This window comes from Sturnus vulgaris, chromosome 29, assembly GCF_052056855.1.
Source record: "Sturnus vulgaris isolate bStuVul1 chromosome 29, bStuVul1.hap1, whole genome shotgun sequence".
In the NCBI taxonomy this organism is placed as follows: domain Eukaryota; kingdom Metazoa; phylum Chordata; class Aves; order Passeriformes; family Sturnidae; genus Sturnus; species Sturnus vulgaris.
Window position 1 is genome coordinate 3348991 of NC_142271.1, and position 26411 is coordinate 3375401.

At 47.8% G+C, this 26411-nt stretch overlaps 1 protein-coding gene across 2 annotated transcripts; it reads left to right on the plus strand.

Annotated features, from left to right (window-relative positions):
• Positions 1-25682, plus strand: ILRUN (inflammation and lipid regulator with UBA-like and NBR1-like domains). 2 transcript variants are annotated; one of them, XM_088180314.1, is made up of 5 exons: positions 1-233; positions 11819-11973; positions 15198-15395; positions 17041-17369; positions 21654-21855. In XM_088180314.1, exons 1-5 carry the CDS (start codon positions 76-78, stop codon positions 21660-21662), a joined length of 849 nt encoding a protein of 282 aa, XP_088036440.1. In that variant the 5' UTR covers positions 1-75; the 3' UTR covers positions 21663-21855. The 2 variants fall into 2 exon arrangements, with proteins under 2 accessions (XP_088036440.1, XP_014728216.1); XM_014872730.2 differs by lacking the exon at positions 21654-21855 and adding an exon at positions 24824-25682 and having other exon boundaries at positions 2-233.
• The last annotated feature ends 729 nt before the right edge of the window (positions 25683-26411 follow it).

The window sequence follows — 26411 nt, forward strand, 5'->3', positions numbered from 1 at the left end:
CCGCGCGCCCCCCCCCCGCGCGCGCGGCGCTGAGGCGGCCCCGGCCCGGCCGCGGTGCCCCCGGGACCCCCGGCCATGGAGGGCATGGACGTGGACCTGGACGCGGAGCTCATGCAGAAGTTCAGCTGCCTCGGCACCACCGACAAGGACGTGCTGATCGGCGAGTTCCAGCGCCTGCTCGGCTTCCAGCTCAGCCCCGCCGGCTGCGCCTTCTTCCTCGACATGACCAACTGGTGCGGGCCCGGGGCCGGGGGGGGGGGCGGGTGGGACGGCCTGAGGGGAGTCGCGGGGCCGAGGGACGAGGGCCCGGTCCCCCCCCCCCCTCGGCCCGGTCGCCTCAGGGCCCCGGCGGGGCGGGGGGGAACTGGCGGTGTTTGTGCTGGGCCCTCTGCCCCCTTCCCGGGCCGGGCGGGCGGCGCGGGACCGGAGGCCGCTGCCATGGCCGTGTGGGAGCGGGACGGGGCCGGGGCGGACGGGGCTGATTCTCGGCCCCAGCCCGGGGTGCGGGTTTGCCGGTTCGCCGGTCCAAGGGCCGCGGAGCTGTTGGAGTGGCGAACAGGTACATGGGGCGTGTGAGCCGCGGGCAGGGACTGCGTTCGGGGACGGGCTGTGGCGCCCCGACTTTGAGGCAGCTTCAGAGGAAGGGAAATTGTGGCAGAAAGGCGCTGTAGGACCCTGGAAGCGGCCACCGTGCACGTGTAAGAGTTACCAGGGTGTTTGGGAAAAACTCAGCGTCAGCCTGTGGACTAAGGGTCTCTGTAAATCCTCTGACTCTCGGGTGTGTGTTTGTCTTGATAAAGGCTGTGTGTCACTGCCCAAGGAAAAAGTAGGCACGGGTTATCAGGGAAGCTGTAGCTCGAGAAAAACAGAGGAGATATTCAGTACAAGGGTGAAAACCAGCAACTAGGAGTGCTCTGGTGCAGTGAGCCCAGGAACTGTAAAAAGGATGTTGTTCAGCAGCTGCTCTGTGAGTCGGGGAATTTGGCTCGTTTTAAGCCCTTGCACCTCTCAGCCCATATCCAAAATGTGTTGACCTAAAAGCTCTGCAGGGTGGGAGCTGCAGGAGAGCAAACGAATGCTGTGTGTTTCAGACACGGGGAACAGAGGTCACTTAGCTAAGCTGTGCTTAGAGGTAGAACATCAAACCCAGAAACCTCGGCTTTGGAAACTGAAATCCAAGGGGAGGTCAGGGTATCAACAGTTGGGAGAAAACTTGTGTGGAATTGTTCAGCTTACAAATAGGGATAAGACAACTTAGTCGGCTTTTTGGTTTTGCTTTTCCTTCCTCCTACAGTTCTGTATCAAACTCTAGTGGCAAATAAGCATCTGCAGAAGGAGTAGGGGAATAGCACGTAATTCTCTGTGTTTTGTAAGCTGACACACTGTGGAAGAAAGTCTCGAGGAGTTCAGGAGTTTCCTTCTAAGCAACGGTTGATTCCCGGAAGATGCTTTCCCACCTCATCCATGTGTCGGTGACATGACTAAAACTGACACTGCACTGTAATCCTGGGGGTTCTGTGAGGTTCCTGGGGAGAGCAGGGAACAGAGCTGGACCTGAAAGTTACTCCTGACGATTCTCTGTGTAGCCACAGTGTTCCTGGTTTGTGCTGAAGCAGCTCTTTTTCATTGAGGAATATTGAATTCTTGTTTGAAATAACAGCATTTCAAATCCAGTCTCAGAACCAAGGGCTTTTTCAAATGTTAGTTTCAACTGAAGAAGGTCTGAAGTGGTTAAAATAGCCTTAATTTCCCAACTTCAGTAGTTTTGGTTCTGAAAACATCGGTTTTCACGTTTTTTCTGAAGTACTAATTGATAAGTCTTGTGGCTGGATGGGCATGTTGGGGTGGTGAGATGTGTGTGCAAACAAACACGGGCTGGGACTGCTCTGAGGGGGCTCAGAGCCTGTGTGAGTGCCCGTTCTCAGCCTGGCAGAGACTGCTCCTTCTCCCCCAGCTTGGTGCAATTCCTCGTGCTGGAGTGCCCTGTGCCTGTCCCACTGCCCAGCTCCCACCCCTTCCTGGATGGCCACAGGGTCGTTGGCCCTGCTGGGCTGACCCTGCGCTGACCCTGCTGTCCCTCAGCAGGGACAATCAGGACACGTGTTCTTGTTCTGGAAGCGCCTTTCCCATGTCATTGAGGGGCCCCTTGCAGTCCACACTGCCCAGGTGATTCAGGTGCCCTACCAGGTTTGCCTTGTGTGGCCTGGGATTAGGGTCAGAACCTTCTGGCACCAGCATGTCCTGCAAATAATTTGTCTTGATGAGACTATCAGATCACTTTTCCAAGTGTTAAAGGCATGGCATGTTCTTTCAGGAGTGATCCCTTCCTTCTGCATCAGGATTGATGTTCACCTGCAGGAAATGATGAGGGAGCTCATGGTAGGGGACAGAAGTGCACACGTTGGTGTTCCAGGTTCTCTGTAGCAATGCCCCATGTGTGAGCTAATTAACAAAGACATAAATAGTTTCACTAGAACTTGTTTCCAGGTGTGAAAGCTGCTCTTTGGCAATAGCTGTCGTCTCCAGACCCACAGTTCCTTCCCATTTTGTGTCTTTCATATACTGTAGGGAATACTCAGAGCTTAATGTGCTTTGAAGGACCATTTCCAAGATCATCATTAGTAATTGTGGTCAGAGGATTTATAGTAAAGTAGCAGTTCTGCTGGAATGAAGGAATTACTTTTAAATAGCTTGTTTGGCCAATCTGGGGGGAGAAATTAGTGGCTGACTGGGGAGAAATACCTGCAAGTAGCCTCTAAAAGTCTATGTCCACTTCTCCAGTTCCCAGGAATGCCCAGTGCCCCTTCAGACCTCTGTCAGGCTTGGGCAGTGCTAAGGAAGTGCCAGCTGGCTTTATTAAGTGCTGCAAAAATGCTTTGGGTTGAACATAGGCATCCAAAGTTTTGGAGGCTGTTCCTTGATCTGCAGGAAATACAGGTTAAACCCTTTGTCTTTCCCTGGTATTTATTAAACACTTTCCTAGAGGTCTGTCTGTTTTCTGTGCTGACTTCTTGCCTTCCTGCTGTATAAATCCCATTCCCGAGGTCCTAGCTGTCCATTCCCCAGCAGCAGCACACACCATCCTGCTTTACTATTTAGTTATTTGTTTTCCATTCAGAGAGGCTGAGCTTTCGCTTTTGGCCTAAAACCAAAAGTGAACTTCTTTGTTCAAAAAGCAGAACCAAAAATGAACTGTTTTGAATGAACGTTTCTTCCTTGGGAGGAAACCCTGGGCAGTGGAGTGGGGAGGGCATTTTGCTGCCGTTGCATCCAGGATCAAATTCCCCTCGGTTACCTTGGCTCTGCTCCCTCCCCTCCAGATGTTGGGCCCCACTACAGGTGGGAGGTGGGGAGCTCGTGGGAGAGATTCTTGTGGTGTAGTGAAGTCCCACGTGTTGCCTGCAGCTCCACAGTGATCTGTGAGATGGTCAGAAGTGAGTCTGAACCCTTTTGGCCTTGGCTTGCCTTCACAGGGAGCTCCTGGAACTCCATAAAAGTCATTGGATTCCTCTAGAGCTGGTGTGGAAATCGTATTGGGACAAGAAAAATGAATGATTTTCTTTTAATTGGAGTGCATGCCAGCTTTGTGGGTGAGAGGCTTGGAGATGCTTTAATTCTGTGAGAAAGTGGATTAGTTTGAAGTAGCTAATGGTGGTGGATTTAAAAATCCATATTTTAGTGTAGCTGGCTCAGAGATTGCCAGTTTGGAAGAACTAATGTATATTTCAATAATTTACATGTAATATTTCTTTACATTCTCTTTTTAGCTCTTGTTTAGAAAGCTGAATTTTTATTAGAGCAGTAGGTGTGATATTTAATTGAAATGTGTCAGGTAATGATGGTTTCCATTGTGTGGGGGGAAAAAAAGCATTATTGTAACAAAGCTTTTTGGATCCAGCTTTAGGTGAAAAAGGACATTATTTGTAAGGTTGTCAGATCTCTTCTGGAGATCCTCGTGGTTTTTTCATCTGCTTAGGAGAACTTGTAGCTGTGTCATGATTTAACTAGTACTCCCAATGTGATGTTTTGCATGAAGTTTATCTCTGAAAATACTGCAGAAATCTGCAGTAAAACCTTATTCTCTCTCATATCAAGTGTAGGGCAGTTCTGTGCTATAATTGCCTTATAGATTCACGTTTCCATCCCTGTGGGTGGGCTGTTCAAATTCTTTATATCCAGTGAAACACCTGTATTGCCCAGAAGTGGATGTACTTAACTGAGGGTCTAAAGACATGGTTTAGCTAATAGGGGTTTAATTGCTTTTCCCATGACTTACACAAAGTGTAGGTGCTACTCAGAAAAACACTTCAGGTATATTTGTGTAAGAAGTCAGGACACTCAGAATTTGACAGAACAGACCCGTCAAGGGGATTCACTCACACAAGATGTGTTTCCCACAGTGGCTCACACCAGCATTGCTCCTAATTTTTAACCTCAGGTGTTTGCAGACACCTGCAGCATGCAGATGTCCTCTGAGAACCGATGTTTGGGCTGCTCTTCAAACTGAATCCAGGTTCTGACAAATGTGAGGAAAACTTCCCCACTGACCTTGAGCTCAATTTTGACACCCCTTCCCTTTGGTGGGGAATCCTCCATCATGGAGGAGGCAGGAAACTGAGAACCTGATTCTGCAAATAAATCATTCTTCCCTGGGAATGCCTGTGGGTTTTCACTCCTCACCCAGCATCCATGGGGCAGTGACAGCAGTGGGTGGGATTTCTTGTTGCTTTGCTTCCCGTTGTTGTTATCAGGTGACAGAGACCAGAGTCCCGTGTTCTGTGACTCAGTACACATTTGTCAAGCAATCTGTGTCTTGGTGTGACTCTGGTTGGGTTAATATTTGTTTATGGGGACCAGCTGGGGAGAAGGGTTGCCTCAAAACATTGATGGGGTGTTGATAAGCTTTAGTAGGGAAGAAGGAAGCTGAGGCTTTGGACTTGATGGCCATCTTACTCTAACCCAGTTGGTGACACATTGTCCTCACAGGCAGAAGTGGCCCCCCAGAAGCAGATCTGGTGGTTGCTGATGTGCTGTCACCAGGATGTCAGGACACTCTGGGGAGCTCTGCGGATTGCAGGGGGTGCAGAGTCATTTACTCCCTTGGGTTGGGGAGGAAAAAGAGGTTTTAAACTGTTTGGTTCTCTTGTGGCTCACTTGAAACAGAGTGAATGTCTCAGTGCCATCCCAGACTGCTGCCTCTCTGTGTCCACAGCTGTCTCCTAATGCTGCTAAAAATAGCAACATTACAGAATTAAACAATTTAAAAATACTTTCTTAGAAGCTTTTATCTAGTGTGTAAAAAAAAAAAAACCCACACCTCTTCTCCAAAACGACTCAAATGTTTGACCTGATTATTTTGAATGAAATCTAGACTCTACAGAAATTGTATTTATAACTGTGGAACATACTATAATTGTGCTCCAAGGTACAAAGCATTGAAAAATTTGGTGCCTGTGGCGTGAAAGCATAAGCAGGTAACTGTAGCAGAATTGGGAATTGGATACAATATAATTTTGGTCCAGCTGGACTCTGCCTTAACATGCCCCAACTTGTTCTCAGACAGTTTCTGTAGCTTAATCCCCCTTCACTTTCCTGCAGACAATTATAGATTGGTAACATAGTTTGTACTGAGGAATTGGCAGTTACAGAATCTCCTGTGTACTGGCAGCTCTCAATGACTTTCCACTGGGAAGAGCTGTTGCCTGTTTTCGGTGGCAGCTCCTGCTGCGACATTCTTGGGATATTTTACCCCCCACTTAAAGCTGCTGGGACCAACTGCTTTGGGAGGGCTCAGCTGCTGAGGATGGTGCTGGGGGCTCCTGCTTGCAGCACCATTATTGTGCTGCTGCTGTTGGGCAAGGGGTTGTGCTCGGGTGTTTCATTGTGCTCAGGTGTTTCATTGTGCTCAGGTGTTTTACTGTGCTCAGCCCTGTGCGGGTATCTCGGGAAGGTTTCAGCAGCTGCTGTTGGTGTTTGTGTGCACATTAAAGCTGCTCATGGAAAGTGAGTTCTTTTGATGGTTTGGTGCTCTGAGGACGCTGTGCCTCTCCTGTGGGCTCTCAGTTTCTCTCCTCGTGCTGCCCCTGCAGACACAGGACTGCTTCTGTCACCACAGGTTTCTGTATTCTTCTTAGAACACCCTACTTGTATGTGGAACAGCTGCCTTCAGATAAGAACAATGAAATGTTTTTCTGTGCCTTCATGTGAAAAAAAATACGTAAATTAAATTAGTCAGATCTTTCCCCCCCTTCAGCTGTGTAAATTCAACTTAAAGCTTTCATCTTCCCTCAGTGGTCCTTTTCCATCATGGGCATCTTCTAAGGTAGTTTCCCAACTTCCTACATAGTAATATTTATATACATTTAGTATAAGAGTGGTCAAGAACGAAGAAAACTGACACAGAAATTTTGCTTTCTGATATTCTGTCTGCTGAAGGATATTAGCTGATTAAAATTTCAGCCTTTCAAAACATCTTGAGACTTTGCACTTAATTGCCATGTGTCATCCCTATTGAACGTTTGAATTGAAAGCTCCAGGCAGAAGTGCTTCCCTACAGCATGATGTGCATGTCTCTTCCCCCACCCTCTTTGGCCTTCTTCAAGGCTTGGAATGAAGCATCTCCTGCTTCAGGAGTGATGGAAGCTGTTGGAGATGTCCCAGCCTGGAGTATCAGCAATCCAGGTCCCCAGGAGCTGAGGTGAGGAACATCCAACTAAGAGACAAAAGGGGTTGCCTCACTTGCATGTCTCCCATATGTATTTTTAGTCTTTCTCCCCTGTATCATGTAGAGAAGTTCCATTATTTGGGAGTCAGAAACTGTCCATCTGCTGCACTATTTCTTTTTGTTTTTTAACAATAGACACCTTATGGGGTGCTGTGGTGCCTGGTTACAGACCGCATTTGGAGAGCGAGAGGAGGTCTGTGAAGGTGGAGACTTGAGTTACAGAAGGAGTCTGAGGTGTCCTGCATCATGTGTTCTGTGCTGGAGATTTTATTGTGCTGTTTAGCACTGCCCAGCGTCTACATTGCATATTTCCAGGAAATGTCACCCGGGTTGCTTGGCTCATGACAAAACACTGCACCCTGTGACTGCTGAGGGCACCTGCCTGGCTCCTCCCTCCCTCCACGGGACAGACCTTGGCACCTTCCTTCCAGTGACCAACTCCGTTTGTTACCTAAGAAATATTGCTGGCTGTTTCTGCACGACCTGAGGGCTGCATCCCATCTGAAATTCCAAATGGAAGGTGCCATTGCAGGCAGCATTCTGTCTGTTGTGTTCTCCAGCAGCTCAGGAGAAGCAGAGCCCTGCAGTGTTCCCCAGGAGCAGGCCATGGTGGGTGCTGTGCTGTGGCCATGGGCAGGAGCCAGAGAGAGGAAAATTTGCAGGCTGGATTTTGAGCCTAAGCTGTGGTTTGATTTGAATTTTTACTCTCCAAAAATCTGTTCTTTAAAAAAATTACATATTTTTCTTTCTCTCTCATCATGTAATTTGACAATATATGAAAGCTTACAGATTCCTATAACGTTTATAGTTTAAATTCTAATGTCCCTCATCCTGTATGTTCAAAGCACCTGCTTGTACTGCTTTTCTTCCAAGAAACTGCACTTCTCTATGCTGAAAGAATTCTCCATATTCTGGGGAGCAGAAGAGTCTTGGGCCCATGCCCTGCTTTGCTCTCTGAGGCCTCATCACTCTCAGTGCTTCGGTGTCTTCAGTCTCCTAAAAAAGTCTGATACAATTAACTAAAAGATAATTTCCATTTACCTGTATACTCTTGGTTGTTTGCAGGACAGGGAGGTTGTGCAAGGAGGCCTCGAGTTTGTTAACTGATTTGGAAGAGTTTCTTCTAATTATGAACACTGATTTACTTAATTAATTAATGGCTAAGTTTAACATAACAAAAAGCTGTCTGGAAAAAACAGGGAAGGGAAAGAAAGGCTCAAGATGAGCCACCTCTTTGCTATCACTTAAGAGTTTATAAGGGATGCCACCAGAACTATTAGCAGAGAAGATTTTAACTTGACTACTGTAATTTAGCTCCTGAGGCTTGAAATGAAGCAGCAGAGCAGAAGGATTGATGTGAAATGGAGCATTTTGGTGTTGTGTGGGAAAAGCACTCGACACCCAGGAGTTATGGGATGCCCTTGGAGAGGAAGGAGTGGGATACCCAGAATTAGAGCGGATTTGGTTGATGATGTGGAGCTACAACCTGTATTTGCTTCCTGCTCCCCTCTGTCTTTCTGGAATCTTGCTCTAAGGGCTAAAATTGAGCTCTGTGCTGAGTCCTGGGTTCACCTCATCACTGGGGTGACTTGTGACTGCAGACTTTTCCCAGGATCCTGTCAGACCTACTCTGTAAGTGTGGCAGGGCTACACACTGCTGCGGTCCAGGACTGCTCTAAAAATGGAAAAATTGCTTAATTTGGGGAATGTAAGGAGGACCTGAGACCTGGAGGGCCCTGTGAAGACAGAGCTGCGTGGCCACCTCTGTAATTAGGAGAGCTCAATCATGTCAATTACACTGGCTGGATTTGCAGAGTTATTTGGTTTATAATAGTAATTTGTCTCCTGTGGCAGAGAGCAGAGGGTGGTAAGTAGTGTGGTGTAAGTCACACTGAGGAGTGAAATCAAACAGGCAGGAATGTGTGAGCAGAAACCTTTAGATGATAACTGGACCCTCTGGGAGCTGACTCTTGTGTCTGTCCCTGCAGTGTCTGCAGCTGGGGCTATGCAGTTACAGCTGGGCACAAGGGTAAAGACCTAAAAAAACCCCAAATGTTTATTTAAAGATATACTAATCACGGCCTTGAGTGTGTTTGCCCTAATGCATCTCTGTCATTAGGGTCACATTTGTTTGTGAGCTGCACTGATGCTGTGCCTGTGGCAGAAGAGCCAGTGCAGGGGGTGCTGCTTGTGCTCAGCTGCCTGCACGTCACCAGACTGCAGAGTTCACCTCTGCAAGTGGCATTTTCTCTGGAGTGCTGCCCTCCAACTGATGTTGGGGGTTTTGGGGCAAGGGAGGGGTGGGACAGAGCCAGTGGTGGTGCGAGCTGAGAACAGGAGCGAGGTGTGAGCTGGGGGTGCCTCTGGTGCACAGAGCGCAGCCGCTGCCACTCCATCCCTATCTCCTGGGCTTGTCTGTGTCAAAGAACATGAACTCAAGGCAGATTTGCTTTGTCATCCTGACTTTGGCTTTTGCCACTGTGAATTTCTCCTCAGTTTCTGGAAGCTTCTTTTAGTTTTCTACTGGAAAGTCCAAGAGGCATTGAAACACATAGAAGGGCTCACCTCAAACATCCCCCATCGCACAGATCATACGGTGGGAGTGGAGAGGTGGGTTTGGGAATATTTGACCACAAATGGAACTAATCTGTTTCCAGCATGCCTTGTTCTTTAGTTAGTTTTTAACTCGATGCTGCAGAGGAGTGTTGTTGTTTCCCAATGGCAAAGCGCACTGAAATATGACCCCGGGATGGGAGTGCTGGCCCCAGGCCTATGTGCACAAATAGCCCACTACCTTCTGAGGCCTGTTTGCAGCCCAGCAAACAAACACAGCCAGGCTGCCTCACAAAGAGTTGCAGTAGAAATCTGCCCCTCAGAACCTTTATTTTTTTGCTCTCAGTGTCAATAAAACGTCAGTGCCACTGATTCCAGAACCATCACTCACAAGATGTTGTCGTCCATCTGAAAATGTAGTTATGTAGTGGTGGATTAGGAAGAGAAAGAGCTGCATTGCTGTCCTTTGTATCTCCTACAATACCTTTTGCCTTGGATTGCTGTACTACAGGAAGAAATCCTAGTGCAAACTAAGCTACAGCTCATGGTGTTAGCTGGGTGAGCGAGCAGGAGTCTCTTGGCACAGCCCTGGTGTGAGTTATGTAAATCTTGTGCAGTGTATAAGCAACAGGCGGTTGGTGACGTAAAACTGAGCATTTGTCTCTGTTTACTGGCTAATGTGACATGGCCCCTTCCTGCAGCATTTGACTGAGCTGGCGGGATTAAATAGAGCCCTGACACTCCTAAGCAGAAAACGCCTCAGGCTGAATAATGGTTTCTGCTCTGGAATTCAGTGTTCTGGCCACGACACGGGACCCGGTGCCTCCTGTGTTGGACCAAAGTCCGCTCGGCACGGATGGCAAAGGTCTGGCTGTGAGGCTGGGGTTGCTGAATTGCTGATCGATCCCCGTGGCCATGTTGTGCAGGACATTCCTCCCGTGCCTCCTTAGCAGAATATCAGGAACTCCTGTGACTCACACAGCGATTATCTGCTGGCTGCTGGTGCTGTGATGGATGGATTGATTGCAAAACTGATGGGGCTCTTCGGGTCCTCTCCCAGTGCCCCCAGTGCGGCTCTATTCCCTGCTGTCACCCCCATTCTGCTGCTGCAATTTGAGTCCCCTGAGTTTTCTGTGAGGTGAAAGTGACACTGCTCCCATGCAGTTCAGATTTTATCCAGAATGTCTGATTTGAATGTTTTTTGCCACGATCACTGTAGGAATTGAACAGGAGGCAGTTTCTTTACTCACTGCTTCAAGCTTCTTTCCAGCTGGCAAGCAGCCCCACAAAGCCCTGTGTTTGCTCTTGCTCAGGGTCATGCTGCAAATGTTTCTCTTGCTTTCACCTTGGCTCTCTGACTCGGACACATGACACCCCACCACTATCCAGCCCCTCAATATGTCACTGTGCCCACACAGAGCAGCTTCTGCAGGGCTTTGGTTTTAGGTGGTGGTTCCCAGTTCCTGAAGTCTTGATTTTGTTGGTTTTGGTTTTTTTTCCTATCCTACTCAAAAAAGCAGCACAGATTTCTGCAATCCTGAATAAAAAAAAGCAGTTGTTATGCCCGTTGCGTTTGGGGAGATTTTACTCATCTCCATTCTCACAGCACCCACTCACAACATGTAAATCAGGGCCATAACCTCTCAGACATGTATAAACAGAGGAATTACATGACTTGCAAACACTTACGTAATGACTTAATAGTATATCGTGGAACTGAGCTAAGGCTCATGAATCCTCTTCCTGCCTGACTGTTCCTCTTCTCACATTAATTATCGTGAGTTGTAGCTACACCGTGCCTCAGGAATCAATAGCTTTGTGGCTTCCTGAATGTCCTTAATATATCACAGACTTGCACTGTCATTTATCTTTATTCAGTGAAAACTTTTAACTCAGGTGGTTTGTAAGTTCCTGCGAGTTGTGACTACCCAGAGCTGAACAGGCACTTTATAGATGAATAAACAGTTTGTGCCTGATGGTATGTTTCAAAAACAGCAAGGCTGGAGTTATCTGTAGCTACTGGTGCCCTTTGACCCTGAGAGTTATCAGAAGAGCATTCTCTGTGTTTTGTTCCTCTTGTGCTCCTTTTGGATCTTGTATGCCAAAATAAAATGGAGAGGTTTGGTTGGTCCTTTAGAAATTAGCTGAAGTAACAAGGCTGGTGTGAAGAAACTGCCCAGTGCTTGCCTCCTGTGGCATAGCTCTTCTCTGGGTGTCTCCTGAACTGTTCAGCAAGTTTCATAAAGAACTGCTGGAGAAGATGCCTCCAAGACTTGTAAATTCCAAGATTTCCAGGGAAAATAGAAGCAGAGTAGAAAAGTAATCTAAACCAGTGTCCCTGGCAAGAAAAAGTGCTGTATTTTGAGCTCTGTTATCTTGGAAAATCCACATGCAATAGAGATAAAAGCTTTTACAAAACACATGAGCAGCAGAGTTATTACAGTCTGGATATTTTTGCTGAACTGTTTAGGATGACATGACCTGTGAAAAGGGCCTGACCTACCTGTACTTCATGCTGTAATGTGCTTTTTTCCTTTTCAGGAATCTACAAGCTGCCATTGGAGCCTACTATGATTTTGAGAGTCCAAATATCAATGTCCCCTCCATGTCATTTGTGGAAGATGTCACCATAGGTGAAGGAGAGTCCATCCCTCCTGATACCCAGTTTACGAAAACATGGAGGATACAGAATACAGGTGAGGCCTTTGGACTGCAGCAAACCCCACACAGCAGGTGCTGGGATCCAAGGGGAGGGATGCTGACTTGAGGCAGGAAGCTCCTGTGCACTCACGTGGGCTGGAGCCACCCTCAAGTGCTGCCAGCCCATGCAAGTTCCCCTTCTTGGGTTGGTACAAACATTTTGTGGTGGGATGTGCAGCTCAGTCAGGTCACCAGTCTTGTTCCTCATGCCACCACATAAACAAACTCTAGGAAACTTGTAGACAAACGGGGCAGTGACAGAAGGATCATGTGGCAGGTCCACTTCAGGCAGAATTGCCTTTTCACATTCTGAGAGGATGCAGGGCTGGAGAGACCACATTCCAGTTTGAAATAAGTCAAAGCAGTGACTGGGATCCAGGAAGTGAGGCTGGGCTAAGTGCATTCCCAGTGCTTGATCTGGTGGGATGCAGTCAGAGAGGAAAATGAGATCCATGGATATGAAGGAATCCCATGTCCTCAAGCAGTGCAGTGATGGAACGTTGCATGAACATTTAAACAGTGTGTCTGAATTTAACTGACCTGCTTGTACTTGTGTGAGGGAGAGCAATCCCACACTGAGATGTGATGTTGGGAGTCATCACAAGTCAGGTTCAGCTCTCTCAGTATTTCGGCTTGTGAATAGCTGCAGTACTTGGACTGAATATCCACACTAAAACCACACTAAAAATCTAAGAGTATTTAATTAGAGGAGGATGTTTAAAAACACTGATTTATAGAGAATGTTTTCTAGAGGAAAGATTTAATATTTCAGTGTCCTTTTTCTGCCTCCTTTTGTTTGAAAGTACAGAGGAAGGGTTACACATGGAACTTGCTTGACCTCCAGTACTGTGAAAAGTTGATTGGCAATTTTTTTATAACTGTCCCAAATACAGCTCTTACAAATCCAGTAAGTGTGATAGGTCTTGTTACTCTGCTCTTAGTATCTCAATCTGTGTGTGTTATGACTACACCTCTATCTTGGGTCCTTCGACTCCTCCCTTCCTTGTTCCTCTGATGTGCCATTTCCTGGATGCAAATTCAGCCTTAATTTAGCATCCTAGTTCAGGGGATGTTTCATTGTTCTTGGAATGTTTCACTTTCTAAAATCCCGGGCCTTCTGAAATGAAGGACAGGAGCTCATCTTGACTTAGGATTTCCTGTCGAGGCTAACTTGTTTTGGCTTCTGTGTGGTTTGAACCTGGTTTGTCAGACATTCACCTGTGCCCTAACAGTGATGCTGGAGGCCAGAGCTTGGTACAACCACGTTGCTGAGGGTTAGTGAAGTGCAGCTTCACATGCTGGCTATGACTGTGCAGTGTGAGGAGGACTGCAGCATTTGAAAACCATTCTTTGGTTTAATTAAGGTATAGTATCAAAGGGCTGTAGTGTTTCCAGATAATATCTACTTGTTAGGCAGATAACTGAAGCAGTGCCAAGGTTTTTAACAGCTCTACAGGAGTCCTTGATTACATGACTTCAGTTCTGGAACATAAAATACCTGAGGCGTGTGTCACTGGAGCGTTGCAGGTCTGATGAGTGTGACAGGCAGAGCTGAGAGATTGTCAGTTTGAGTCATGTGAGCTGTGAGCTCAGTTCAGTCAGGTTCTCATATGTGTCAGTAAAAAACAATGCCCTGCTCTGGTACCTGCAGGACGGTGCTGCCTTGTCTGCCAAAAGAGCAGTTTGTGTAGTAGAACCATTGCTGAAAGGGCAGCAGGATTTAACAGCCTGGCTTCCTCTCCCCACTCTGCCCCCAGCTGCTGCTGGCTCTGCAGGACACTCTCTGCAATTTATCATCTCCTGAGAGATGAGTGTACTGAAATAGAATGACATAATCATAATTTCATTTTATGAGGCTTATCAGTTGCAGCGTTCTAGGCACCTTGCAAGCCTAAAGCCATTAAACCTGATAAAAATCACATAAATAATTTAAACTAAACCATGTTGCTGGGCTGCCAACCTCTGCAGATGAGGCTTCATGCTCAAGTGCCCCACGCCCCAGGCTGAGGTCAGCCAGACACCCAGCTCCTCTTTCAGAGCCCTGCTCTCTCAGCACCTTTCCAGCTGTACTGGTACATCCCCCACACTGAACATCAGCTGCACTCGTGCACATCCTGCTCTCCCTGCAAGGTTTTGAATTCCACAAATAAGGACTTGACAAGAAAACCAGCCGTGTCTTCACTGGAGTATCCACAGGGATTAAATTAGCAGGCAAGCTGTTGCAAAGGATGCTCCTTGAGGTAACGTGAGGTCAGAGCAGCCTCCAGCACGCTCGCCTTGGACCAGACGGAGCAGTTCCAAGCTTCATGGTGGTTCAGCTTTCTGTAGCCATTTCCATCAGCCTCAGCTGAGCAGGAGGTGTTCTCAGTCCTTGGCTTAGTCATGTGACATGACTGGGGAAGGAGCAAAAGAAAATTGTGCTAAACTGATTTTTCCTGAGTCTCAGAAGCACTTTTTCTTTCTGTCTGCCCCAGCACTTGTTATCTTTGGCAGCAGTGCCTGCGTGCAGGAGCTGTTTTGTGTCTCTTTGATTGCCAGGTCATGCTGTCAGTCCCAGTGTCTGCAGTCTAAACATGGATCTCCACAGATAAATCGTGTGTTCACAACCCTTCCCACCTTTGCACAAGCCTGAGAAAAGGGTTGGTGAAAGGAGAGAAATCCGTTTAGGAAATAGTGCTGCCACTTACAGTTACACCTCAAACTATGAGTTCCTCTTGAGACGCCTAACAGGCTTAGAAAGAAATGAATCCCTGAAAGGACATGTTGCCAATGCTTTGTATAAATAACAGGTATTTGATGTGACGTGGTTCAGGAGCTTCATGGAGGGAGGTAGAAATGGGGGCACACAATACAGCTCTGCCCTTGTCTCTGCCTCTGGGGAAGGGGAGGTGTGTGCAGGTTAAGTTTTTTGTTTGGTTTTTTGTTTTTTTTTTTTTTAAGCTGTTACACTGTGACTTTGAGAATTTTTTTGTGTAACAAAGACATAGAGATTACTCAGATAGGAATTATTCTGCTGGTCCCTAAATGCACCAGTTAAGCCTGCTCTGAAAACCAGGCTTCCTGAGCATCCACTGCTGCTGTGTCCTGTGTATCTTGGTTTCCTTTGACCATCCAACAATTGCCCAACTGTTTTAACAAGCGTGTTTCATCCAGTCTTACACAAACAGACAAAGCTTTTCCTGGTGTACTGTCAGTAATTCCCTCTCCTGTCTAATCCCAGGGACGGAGGCGTGGCCCCCAGGGGTTTGCCTGAAGTATGTCGGTGGAGACCAGTTTGGCCACGTGAACATGGTGATGGTGAGGTCCCTGGAGCCGCAGGAGATGGCTGATGTCAGCGTGCAGATGTGCAGCCCCAGCACCGCCGGAATGTATCAGGGACAGTGGCGGATGTGCACTGCCACGGGACTCTACTACGGAGGTGAGCAGCCCCTTCCCAGCCCATGTCCTCACTGGGGGACAGCAGGGACACCGCGGGCCCAAAACAGAGCAGGAGGGCACAGGTCTGCCAGCCCCAGGGCTAAATATAGAACACAGAGCGGGGGGAAACATCAAGGGAGCTGATTTGTTGTCTTGGTCAGTGTTTTCTAAGCACTGGAACAAATTACAGATTGCATAAAACTCTGGAAAACAAAGGGATGTGCACAACTCTTGCAGAGACTCTTCCCCTGTCGGTCCTTGTTGAGATTCTTTCCCAGTTTTCCATTGCTTAACGTTGTGAACTGCACATGAGCATAAACTAGTAGTGAAAACCTCATGTGAGAAGTTTATGCCCACTGTTTAATGCAGTGATTTAGTGCATCCCCTGTGAACTATTTCTCTGATTAAAACACACATTTGGCTATTTTGCCTGGTGCTTCAGCCTGGGCCTCAAACATCTGCCTTCAGTGCAGCCTTCCCTCTGTTTTCTGCCAGCTTTAGTTTACACTGAGAACATCTTTGTGTCTCTGTTGGAAGCTGGGAGTATCCCAAGTTTCAGAGTTTGAGTGAGAGGTGTTGGCTCATGGAGTCAAAAATACCAGTGCCCAGAAGGAGGGGGCTGCTGGCCCTGCCACACAGCTTCCCAGTCTCTGGAGGGTACACAGTGTGTCCCTGAGGGATGGGCAGGGATATCCCCGTGCAAGTGGAACAGCCTGTCCAGTTCGTGTTGCTGGTCCCGTGTGCTCACAAAGCCGAGGGTTTCCCAGGGTTTCTAGAGGGTTCCCATCCCCTGACAATGGGAGATGTCCCTGCATTGCCAGAAGTTGTCACTTTTACAAGCACACGACCTGAAGATTGAATCCCTTTGGCCGCCAAGCTCTGAGTCCAAGGGACTTTTGCCCTGCAGCCGAGCTGGTGGCTTTGCTGGCGGCTGCCCCCAGGTCTGGCCCGGCGTTCCCGGGGCCCGGACGTTCGTCCCGTTTTGGGGCGGGGGCCCAGTGGTGCCAGCCCGGGGCTGCACCGGGGCCGCAAGGCCGTGAGAGAGCGGCAGAGGGCGCTGCGGGGCCGCTCCAGAGCCGCCTAAAGGGGGATGGGGGTGGGTGTGTGTACAGGGGGGTCAGTGGGGTGTGTGTGTGTGTACAGGGGGGTCAGTGGGGTGTGTGTGTGTGTACAGGGGGGTCAGTGGGGTGGGGTGTGTGTGTGTTCAGGGGGGTCAGTGGGGTGTGTGTGTGTACAGGGGGGTCAGTGGTGGCTGTGCAGTGCGGTCAGTGGGGGTGTGTGTGTACAAGGATCAGTGGTGTATGAATGCAGGGGTCAGTGGGGGTGTGTGTACAGTTTTCAGTGAGGGGGGTTAGTCGTGTGTATTGGGGGTCCTGGCCCTGGTAGCGTGTGGAGTTCTCTAAGCAAGTCGTATGCCCCTAAGGTCAAATCCCACTGTCCTCAATGGGCTCCTAAAATTCAAACTGCTGGTCCCAGCCCAGTTAAACTGGGGGCACTGGAACCAGTACTGCTGAAGCTTTCTAAAAATGTGCTTTAAGCAGCAAGTCTTTTTCTTGATAGTGTAAAGGACGGAATTCTTTTGCTCCTTCTGACCCTTCTTCATAAACTCCCATCTAGTGAGAACCCAAATGTGTATCTTTCCACAGATGTCATCTGGGTGATCCTCAGCGTGGAAGTTGGAGGACTTCTGGGTGTCACACAGCAGCTGTCATCCTTTGAAACAGAGTTCAACACGCAGCCGCATCGCAAGGTAGAAGGAAACTTTAACCCATTCGCCTCTCCACAGAAGAACAGGCAACCAGATGAAAACAACCTAAAAGACCCTGGGGGTTCCGAGCTAGGCACAATCAGCAAAAACACATGGGGGCCTGCTCCTGACCAAATCGAACAAGATCAGAATGGACTGTCACAAAACTCTGTAAATCTCTCCCCCAGCAGTCACTCGAACAACTTGTCGGTAGTGACGTACAGTAAGGTAGGTGCCCTGGGCGAGCAGGAGAACGGGTAGGGGAGGAGCCTGGCAGGTGTGTAATTGCTCTTCCTTCCAAACTGCAAAGCCCTTTCCTTCTGCTTCTGCCAGACCTGCTAAGGAAGGTTCTGAATTTGACTGTCTGACTCTGCCAACTCCTCATGTTATATTAAAATATTTTTTGCCTCTGATAGACTCTACCAGATCCACCTTTTTGTTTTTGCTTCAAGTCCTTCTTAAAATTTATATAACCTTGTTTGGGTGCTGTAACTGCAAGTGGCTGGAGCCTGCTCCGGTTGCGTGTGCAAATAAGTCAAAATATCTCTCTAGATGTGTCCTGAGTTTGACATAATTTTGAACAGAGAACAAATAACCACACCCTCAAACTTCAGATTAGCCAGATAACTTCTTTTTAGCTGGTGTGGGGAGACTACAGTGCTCACCATTTGATCCCAGAAGCTGCCTGCAGGAACAGTCAATCAAAGGACTGCTCCTGTCTGTGTCCTTGTCTTGTTCATAATTGTAGGTGACTTTTAAATTATCTTTACTTTAAATCTCTCTCAAAAGCTTGCTTGGTGGATGCTATATGAGTCTGAGTGATATTTTGACTGTTTTTATTTGCTTGTGTGTGAAAAATGAATTGCAGGATTATTTACAATTCAGAATCCACCTGTTAATGCAGCAGTATGTGTAGGTGTGTACTGTCGTATGTCAAACTACTTTGATTTTTTAAATCCTTTAAAAATGCTTTACTGTACTTTGAGCAGGCTGTGTAGGACAATAACACTTGGTTGCTGAATGACTTAATAAAGCCCTACTGTTAGTTCACCTACAACACTTTAGTTCCTCCCTGGGTGACCTGTCCTGTGCCAGTGGATCTCGTTTTAGTGACCTTCAGCCCAGGGCTGTGCATTTTTTATGGCCAGCACGTATGGGGTGAGCCTGACTGCCCCCCCTTAGTGCTCCCAAACATCATCTCTGGGCTGGCTGCTGCTGCCAGGCTCTGCTCGTAACAGTGGAGTGGATGGCTTGGGGAATGATGACCTGTCAGTGAAACAGCACTGAAGTGGCAGTGCTGAAAGTCACTGCTTTGGTGGCTGCGTGGTGGGGTCGTGCTGCTCCCCCAGGGACTGGGCTGGGGATGGCTTCAAAGAACACGGGTATGAGGAACCAGAGCCCGTGGCAAGGAGCAGCTGCTGTGGGAGAGAAGCCAACGGGAGAGTGAAGCATCACCTGAGAGGTGTCACTAGGTTGAAGTGAGCTGGTTTAGCTGGGAACCCAGAGCTCCATGCTCTGAGGAAACGGGGGTGGTTTTAATCTAACTCCAAACGTAGGGCAGGTGATCTTTCCTCCCCTTTTTCCTGGTTGTCTTGTTATGGGATTGTTTGTTTATTTTTGTATTTACAGAATATTCTTGTGTGGATTTGAGGTGGATTATCTGAGATTAAAGCAGACATTTTGTTTGCTGGCTTCAGAGGGGACAACTTTATGGTCCTTTTTTTGGTTTGAGGTGAGGGATATGGAAAAGCTACTTGATTTTTGGGTGGTTTCTCTCTACTGCAGTTCTTTCTGTTTGTGACGTACTAAGACAAATTATTTTGTCCTTTGGAGGCTGTTCTGGTAGGTCTGAAGATCTGAGTGCTGTTCCAGCCTTGCCTGTCCTGCCAGGGCAGGAAGTTTTCTGCCACAGATCCAGTATTCATATTGGTACAATACTGGTTCTGTAGTAAACAAGTTTGAGGGAGTTGGACATCCCAGACACCTGGTCTGGTTTGAAGTGACCAGGTGAACATTCCCTTTATTCCCTGGCCAGGCCTCAGGGAAAAAAAGATGCAGTTTTGTTTGGCTTTTTTCCTTTGTGTGCATGGTGTCCCCAGTTGGAGATGCTGCTGGAGCAGAAAAGGGGTTATTAGAGGTGATGTCAAGAGTGTTGAATTTCCTGAGGAACAGATGGAGCTCCAGTACCTGTTGGGAAAAGCTGTACCTGGCCCATCTTCTCCACATCCCCAGGGGCTCTGACCTGTACTCTGCTGCTGCAGAGGAGAAGGAGAACTACTGCATTGGGAGTTGCTGCCCTGTGATTGAATATTGATGTGAAAGGCTTTATTTCAGGTTCTAGAGCAGACAAAAGAGCACTGAGGGTTGGTTAGGTACAGACTCCCGAGATTCCTGGATTTTATTTATCCTGGGCAGGATGTCCTCTGACATTTTCATCTCCTTGGGAGAGGGAGGAAATCCCCAGTTGTGTTTGACAGGGCATTTGGTGAGCAAAGGAGATGGTTCGGGTTTAGTTAAAGTGTTGAGAAGAGCCTGTGTCCTGTATTTAGAAATAAGCCCTTAACTATTTCTCAGACCACTGTGGAGGCTTCCTCTGCTGACAGACACTGGGGACACCCAGTCAGGCAGTGCATGAGACCATGAAATCTTTGAGATAAAACGAGCAGTTTCTGGCATCTGCAGGTGTAAAACATCCTCGAAGCTGCCAGACCTTGTCGGAATTAGTTCTCCCTCTGGTGCACTGAGCAGGTGTGACTTGTCCTCTGGAACTCCCCACTGGAGTCAGGATTGTGGTGATGCTGATGTGCCATCTGCTGCTGGGTTAGACAAGTACAGCAGCATTTCACACCTGGAAACGTTAAAAATGCTTTTATACAGCAGCAGAGTGGGTGTCCTAGGGAAAAATAAACAAAACCAGACACCGAATTCCCTGTAAGTGGGTAAGATGCAACCTGTGGCATGGTTGGAATAAACTGTGTGCCCTTTATTCCTGCTATGGCACCCACCTCCCTGGGGCCCCCTGCCCACCTTCCACACACACTGCAGGAAGGCTGCAGGCCAGGGCCTGTCAGGGCTTTGCTTGAAGCATGTTGTTGTTAAATCTGTTCCCAGTGGAGTTTTTGCACGTTCTTAGATGTAAAGATGTGCCTAAGTGCAGAATAGGATGCCCTGAAATCCCCATGCACAGATACTTTATTCTCTGGCAGTCGCTTTCTCTGGATTCTCCAGAGATGTGAGGTTGACACAGCTTCCTCCTATTTACTCCTGTCTCATAGCAACCCTGCACAGTCGCTGCTGCTCTCTTGTGACTGGCTTTTCCATTAAAACCTCAAGATCCAGTCTTACAGTGCCTGGGAATTAGAGTTTAATTGCTTCACTGAGGAAAGAAATGTACAGTTTTCATGTCTGGGAAGATCAGGAATGAATAGCCATATCCTGACACTTAGATTGTACTTAACATCTCTATATAAAATCAATAAATCTGTATCTAAACCTGCTGCCCAGATGAATTGAAGAATCACTTCTCTCTATGTCATGCAGAAAACTGTGATTCTGCAAAGAGTTGCCCAGACAGGACACTGGGCATCATCCCTGACAAAGCAAATGGTGCCTGGCTGTCCTGGTCGTTGCTTGTGCTGCTCTTCAAAGCCCAGTGAAATAGAAATATATTTGGAGTTCACAGCTTTAAAATCTGCACTTTTTTTCCTGCTGTGTTTATGCTGCCCATCTCCCTCTGTTCTGTGTGGAGCTGAGCTACTTGGCAGCTTTCTGTACATAAGGGTAAACCACCCCTGTGTCCTTGGAGCCTTTAACTGGCTCCCCCTCTCTGAGCTTAAATGTCGCTGCTTCTAGAGCCACGCTTCTCCCAAAGCAGGGCTTTCAATTTGCAGATTTTTGGAGTACCCCTGTAAACTTTAGACAGAAATACTTCTACTGGAAACTTGGCATCAAACTGTCTTTATGCATGAGGATGATGCCTCAAAAATGTTTGCATCCATGAAGGAGGAGAGAAGCTCCTTCCATCCTGGTGTCTGGGCTTCACACCAGGCTGGTCACTGTGTGATTACATCCATTTAGACACAGTGGGAGAAGGTTGGACTTGGAGCTCCCAGGGCACTGCAGCCTGGGCTGGGCTAGCATGAGCTGCTTTGCCTCTCTAGTGAGAGATCGATGGTTTGGATGCTGCATGTCAGCTCATCCATGAAATCCATGTCCTTGCAGACTGTGGGAAGTGCCAGATAATCTGATTTTAGCCCAGTTTAGCTCCATTGCAGCCCAGCAGAGTTGCCTGTTGTTTGTCCTGGTCCCACAGCACATCAGGGAGTTGTGCATGGGAGCTCAGGTACCTGAGCCCTGCCACCTCCTCACCCACAGGCACCTGAACCAGCCCTGCCAGTGCCTGCTCCCAGAAGGTCCTAAACTTCCTGGTGGTCTCCCAGCCACGCCATGTTTGCACAGCATGCATGGAATAAAACACAAGTGCTGGATGCTTTGTTCTCTGTTTGTGCTCAGTTTACGTAAGCGAGGTTGGAGCAGCGCGGGGTAGGAGCGGCCTGAGAGGATGGGGACCGGCAGCCTGGGCTGGGGCCACTGTCAGTGTCCACTGGGAGACTCCTGTATTGCTGTGCAGCTGTGCATCCACCTCCTGTCCCTGGAAGTGTACCTGCATTGATGGTGACTCAGTCACAGAGGTGAAATAAAGAGCTGTCTGAAAGCCTGTGTGTGATGGTTTATGAAAGATTCACTTAATCCTCACTTTGTTCCCAGCACAGGTGCCTCAGTTTACAGAGCTCAGTATTCACAAAGGGTTTTCACTTCACAAAACATCTCACTTCCCTTCTAGAGGCACGAGTCAAATGATAATTTATACCAGTAGTTGTCATGCAGAGTCTTGGCTTGGTAAATCACAGTCCTGTGTTGTCACACGCTGGTCTGTGTGAAGAGCCAGTGCTCCCACCAGCAAGTGAGCAGTTACTTCTGGGGAACATTCTGGAAGAACTGCAAGTGAATTTGCAAAGCTGCAGCTGAGCTTTTTATACAGACAGTGATCCCACTTGGAGGATAGATGGGAATGCACCAAAAATAGTGGGAATAATCCTTCCCTTGAAACAACTTGGGAAAACTGCAATTGTCTGCAGAATTATTTTTGCATGTTTGTGATGTAAAATGTTGCACAGAGGGGATAATTAGGCTTGAAAATGTCATACAGGGGTTTGGTATTTGCATTGCAGCAGTAACTGAAGTTTTCTGGTATCAAGCCCTTAACACTGTGCTTGGTGACATAAATATCATGGGACGGGGGGGTGGAATCACCTGCACAGGATCTGCACTAAAGCAGCTCTCATTCGGCTTAAAGATACAAGTGGGGTTCAATTTTGCCAAGTTCTCATGTCCAGTAATGAATCTCAGGTAGGTGAAATGCAGTGAAGAGTGGCAATTCCAAAAGGAAAGATTCGGGGCTTTTCCATGGTGAAATTCCCTGCGTCAGGAGGAGCTGACTATGGTCATGGATTGTGGGACTGCTCTGGCATTGCCAGGGGAACTTATTCCAGGGTGTCAGGTGTTCAGTGCAGGGTGGCAGGTGGTGCAGAGCTGTACATGCTGAGGAATCTCTTGTGCTGAGCTAAATTCTGGTCTAAGTTTGCATAATTGCATAGCTTTAAATTAGGTGCTCCAGAAACCAGTATGTGAAGGTCCAGAGGGTTTCCCTGCAAACCAGCTCACGGTGACTTCACAGGGTCTCTCCAAAAGCACAAATGAGCTGCTCTGATGTCAGCCAGGGTGACTGACTGTTCCTTACACCACAGGGGGATATTTGTGGAACCTCCAAATTAAAGCAAGCAAGGTGGTTTTGCCTCTGGTGTCCCCTGTGAGGTGACACAGGGTAAGGGACCCACAGGGTCCTCCCAGCAAAGGAGCAGGGGATGGTTAAACCCCTCCTGAGCTCACCAGGCAGTGCCTCAAAAAAAGCCTTGTGTGCAGGGAGCTCAAAGATGAAGCAAATTCTGGCAAATGTGTCTGTACAGGTAATCAGCAGCAAATCCTGTTTTCCCTCTGCAGAATGCTAAGTACAATAGCTTAATCCCTGTGAGGTGAGACTGCTTGGGATCCTGTTTATACATTGCTTTTCCTCTGTGTTCTTTTTCTGTGCACCTGCTCACACCATCTTAATGTTTCTCCCCTGCTTCTCCCCTTCCCCCTGTTTCAGTGAGTATATTTTTGGAAATGTTGGATTTCTCAGTCTCTGGATTTTGATGGGGGCATCTCCTTCCTCAGGTGAACTGTCATGTTGGAATCTGCTGGCTGTTCTCTTTTGAAAAGCTTTACAAACTGGCATTGCAGCATATTCCTGGGGTAGAAGCGTGTTTGTTTTTCCATCACTTGCCTATATTTCTGTCTGCAAACAGCAATTTCCACGTTCCCAGTCTTTCATACTTCCCACACAGTTCAGGAGATGTCCTGGTTAATTGTCTGCTGATCCTCCTCTTGGTTGGATTCTGAGAGTTGCTGAGAGCTGCTTCATTTTGCCATTTGCTTGTGTTTACCACCTGATTATATCCCCAAGAATGAACTTTTTCTCTCCAGCTGTAGCAAGATTATAGACTGTTCATGGCACTTCCTCCCTAGTCAGATCTGCAGCAGAGCTCTCCAGCCTGGGGTTTGCCAGTGACGTTATTCTTTACACAGTCTGTGTTCCTCCTTGTGGCTCCACAGCCCTGGCTCCTGCAGTGAGGGGATTTTGAAGGTGTAGAACACACAGGAAATGGTATTTCCTAGGAAATTTGCCTTGTTAAGGGCAGAGTAGTGAAAACTGAGGCCAGAGCTTCCCTTTCAGCCAAAACAGGAATGATTTGAGCTCTCACTGCCTTACCCAGGGTGTGCTGGGAAGAGCTGGACTGTGTTTAGAAGCATTTGCATAATGTTCTTCCAACTCTGCCATGAGATACAAGAAGTTTTTCTCCCTCATCTCCCTCCTGACCTCAGTGTGTGTCTCGGTTTGTGTGGGGGTTGTGTCTGCATCACTGACAAACTTCATCTCCCTGTGAGCTGGGGCATCCCTTGCTGCCTTTGGTCTTTCTTCTGCTTCCTGATGAAACCCTGGATAACTGATCTGGACAATAGAAGTTACAAAAGGACTTCCTGCTAATTTGAGACCTGTGACTAGATCTGACATTTAGGTGACTCACTTCAGGATGTACAGGAGGGAAATGGATTCTGTAGGAAGCATTTTGGGGGTTTTGGTAAAAGGTCTGGTTGATTTCACTGGAAGCAAATGTGTTGTCACCTTGAGAAGGTACACATGGCACTTGTGGGAACACGGAATTTTTTTTTTTTCTTGGGTTTTTTTTCTGGCATAGCCTCTTACCCAGTTCCAGCCCCATGTCTCTGGGAAATACTGTAGTGGTTGCAGGGGCTGGGCCTGCAGGTGTTGTAGCACCTATGGGGAATTCTGGTGTAGAAAACACAAGTTATTTTGTGGCCTTGGCCTAAAAAACATCTGACAGAGGTAAGTGCCCTTTTTCAGGAAACCACCCCTGGAATGTGTGGTTTAGGAGTGTCCTTGGAGCCACAGTGGGGTTGGTGGGAAGCCCTGGGCTGGGCTGGGCATTCTTTGGAGCTGAGCACTGAGTGTTTTGTTTCTTGCCTGTTGAAAATTGATTATGTCTCCAACTTTCTTTCAGGGTTTCCACGGTCCTTATCACTTCGGACAGTCTTAAAACACAAAAACACAAAACGGGTATCGACAAGAGGAGAGTTTAAGAAAAAGCTGACTTTTGGGGGAAGGGAGGGGGATTCATGTGGCAGACAGACACAGCGTGGACCCCCCTTCTCTGCCTCCGTGTTCTGGAAAAGAAGAAAAAACAAAAGCCCAGTAACTTAAGACTAGCTGTTTCCAGATGAAAATCCAAAACCTGAGTATGCATGTGTGACTGCTGGATTTCAGAGTGGTGTAAATGCTATGAGGAAGAAGAGACACCAACACTATGGGTTTTTAGAAATCATCTTCACACGTAATTAGGTAGCTTAAAAAGTTTAAAAATGAAAATTTAAAAGCCATCTTTAAAAAAGAATATTTTGCCTACAGAGCGGTTGTAGTTTGAGCAAATGTTTAATTTCTGTTTGTTTCTTGTTCTTTTATTTTTTTGTTTTTTCCTAAGGGACAGCGTGCATTTTCCCAGAATGTCCTGGTTTGCTGCCGAACGGGACTGGCTCAGCACCTGCTGGGGTTTGTGCAGGGACTGCTTCTGTCAGGCTTTTTTTAATGCCAGGTTGGGTCTGCACCCAGCACTGCGTTTTTAACAGCATCTGCTGGTTTTAGTTACCGACTTTTTAATCTTTTATTTCTTCTTTTCCTTTTGGTTTGGGTGTTACTGTTAAGTTGTCCGGCGTGTCCTTGGGAACCACGCTATGGACAAGTATCAGAGTTGGAGAGGGAGACTCTGGCACTTCTGGGATAACATGGAGGGCTCATCTCCCTTCCCCCTTGTACAAGAAGTACACAAGTACACACCCATGTTAATAAGAAACTGATTTATTCAAGTTCCTGAGCTGTCCTGTGTGGTTAGCAGTTTAAAATCCCTTTTTGTTCACTCTCGTGTGCAGTAGCTGTGCCTGGAGCTGTGTGCCAAGGGGAATCTTTGTAGCTGTAATTCACCTGCTGGTAGTTGCAAAGCTTCACAGACATCCTGTCCTTTTCATTTGGAGTGTCCCCTCTCTCTTTCAGAGCATAAGTTTGCATTTGTTTTTCCTGTGCTGAGGTGTAGCTTAGAGGCTGATCCATGTGTTCTGGAGCACAGAGCAGGAGTTGGCACCACCAGCTGGGAACCACTGTCACCTCTTCTTCTGCCTTTGTCCTCTGGGCTCGGGGCTGCTCTGAGGCTCTGAGTGGGCTCTCAGGGCTCATGTTAGGGGAGGGTTTGCAAAAGATTTGGGTGACTCTGCTGTTCCTCCAGCCTGTTTTCCTCCTGTTCTGGACTGGGAAGTGCAGTGTGAGGGATGCAGCTTGGTCTCAGGCACTGTGCTGAATTTATTCTGAAGTGCTGTCCCCACAAGCAGAGGGGAGTGAGCCCAGCCAGCACCGTCCTGCCCAAATGAACCAGGCTGGAACAGCCATCTGCCAAAGATACAGGAATATGCAAAGCTCTCTTTACCTTCTTCCAGATCTTCCCAGTGAAGGCTTTTCCCTGTGTCACAGCTGCACACTGCATGGCTTTGCCCTCGCTGCTCTTGGCGACTTTCGTTTTTGTGGCTGGTTTTGAATGGGGGACT

Excerpts from the sequence above, each read along its gene's own strand:
- ILRUN (XM_014872730.2), top strand. The coding sequence starts at position 76 with ATGGAGGGCATGGACGTGGACCTGGACGCGGAGCTCATGCAGAAGTTC. Across the intron at positions 234-11,818 it reads TTCCTCGACATGACCAACTG|GAATCTACAAGCTGCCATTG; the intron begins GTGCGGGCCCGG and ends TTTCCTTTTCAG. Across the intron at positions 17,370-24,823 it reads CGGTAGTGACGTACAGTAAG|GGTTTCCACGGTCCTTATCA; the intron begins GTAGGTGCCCTG and ends ACTTTCTTTCAG.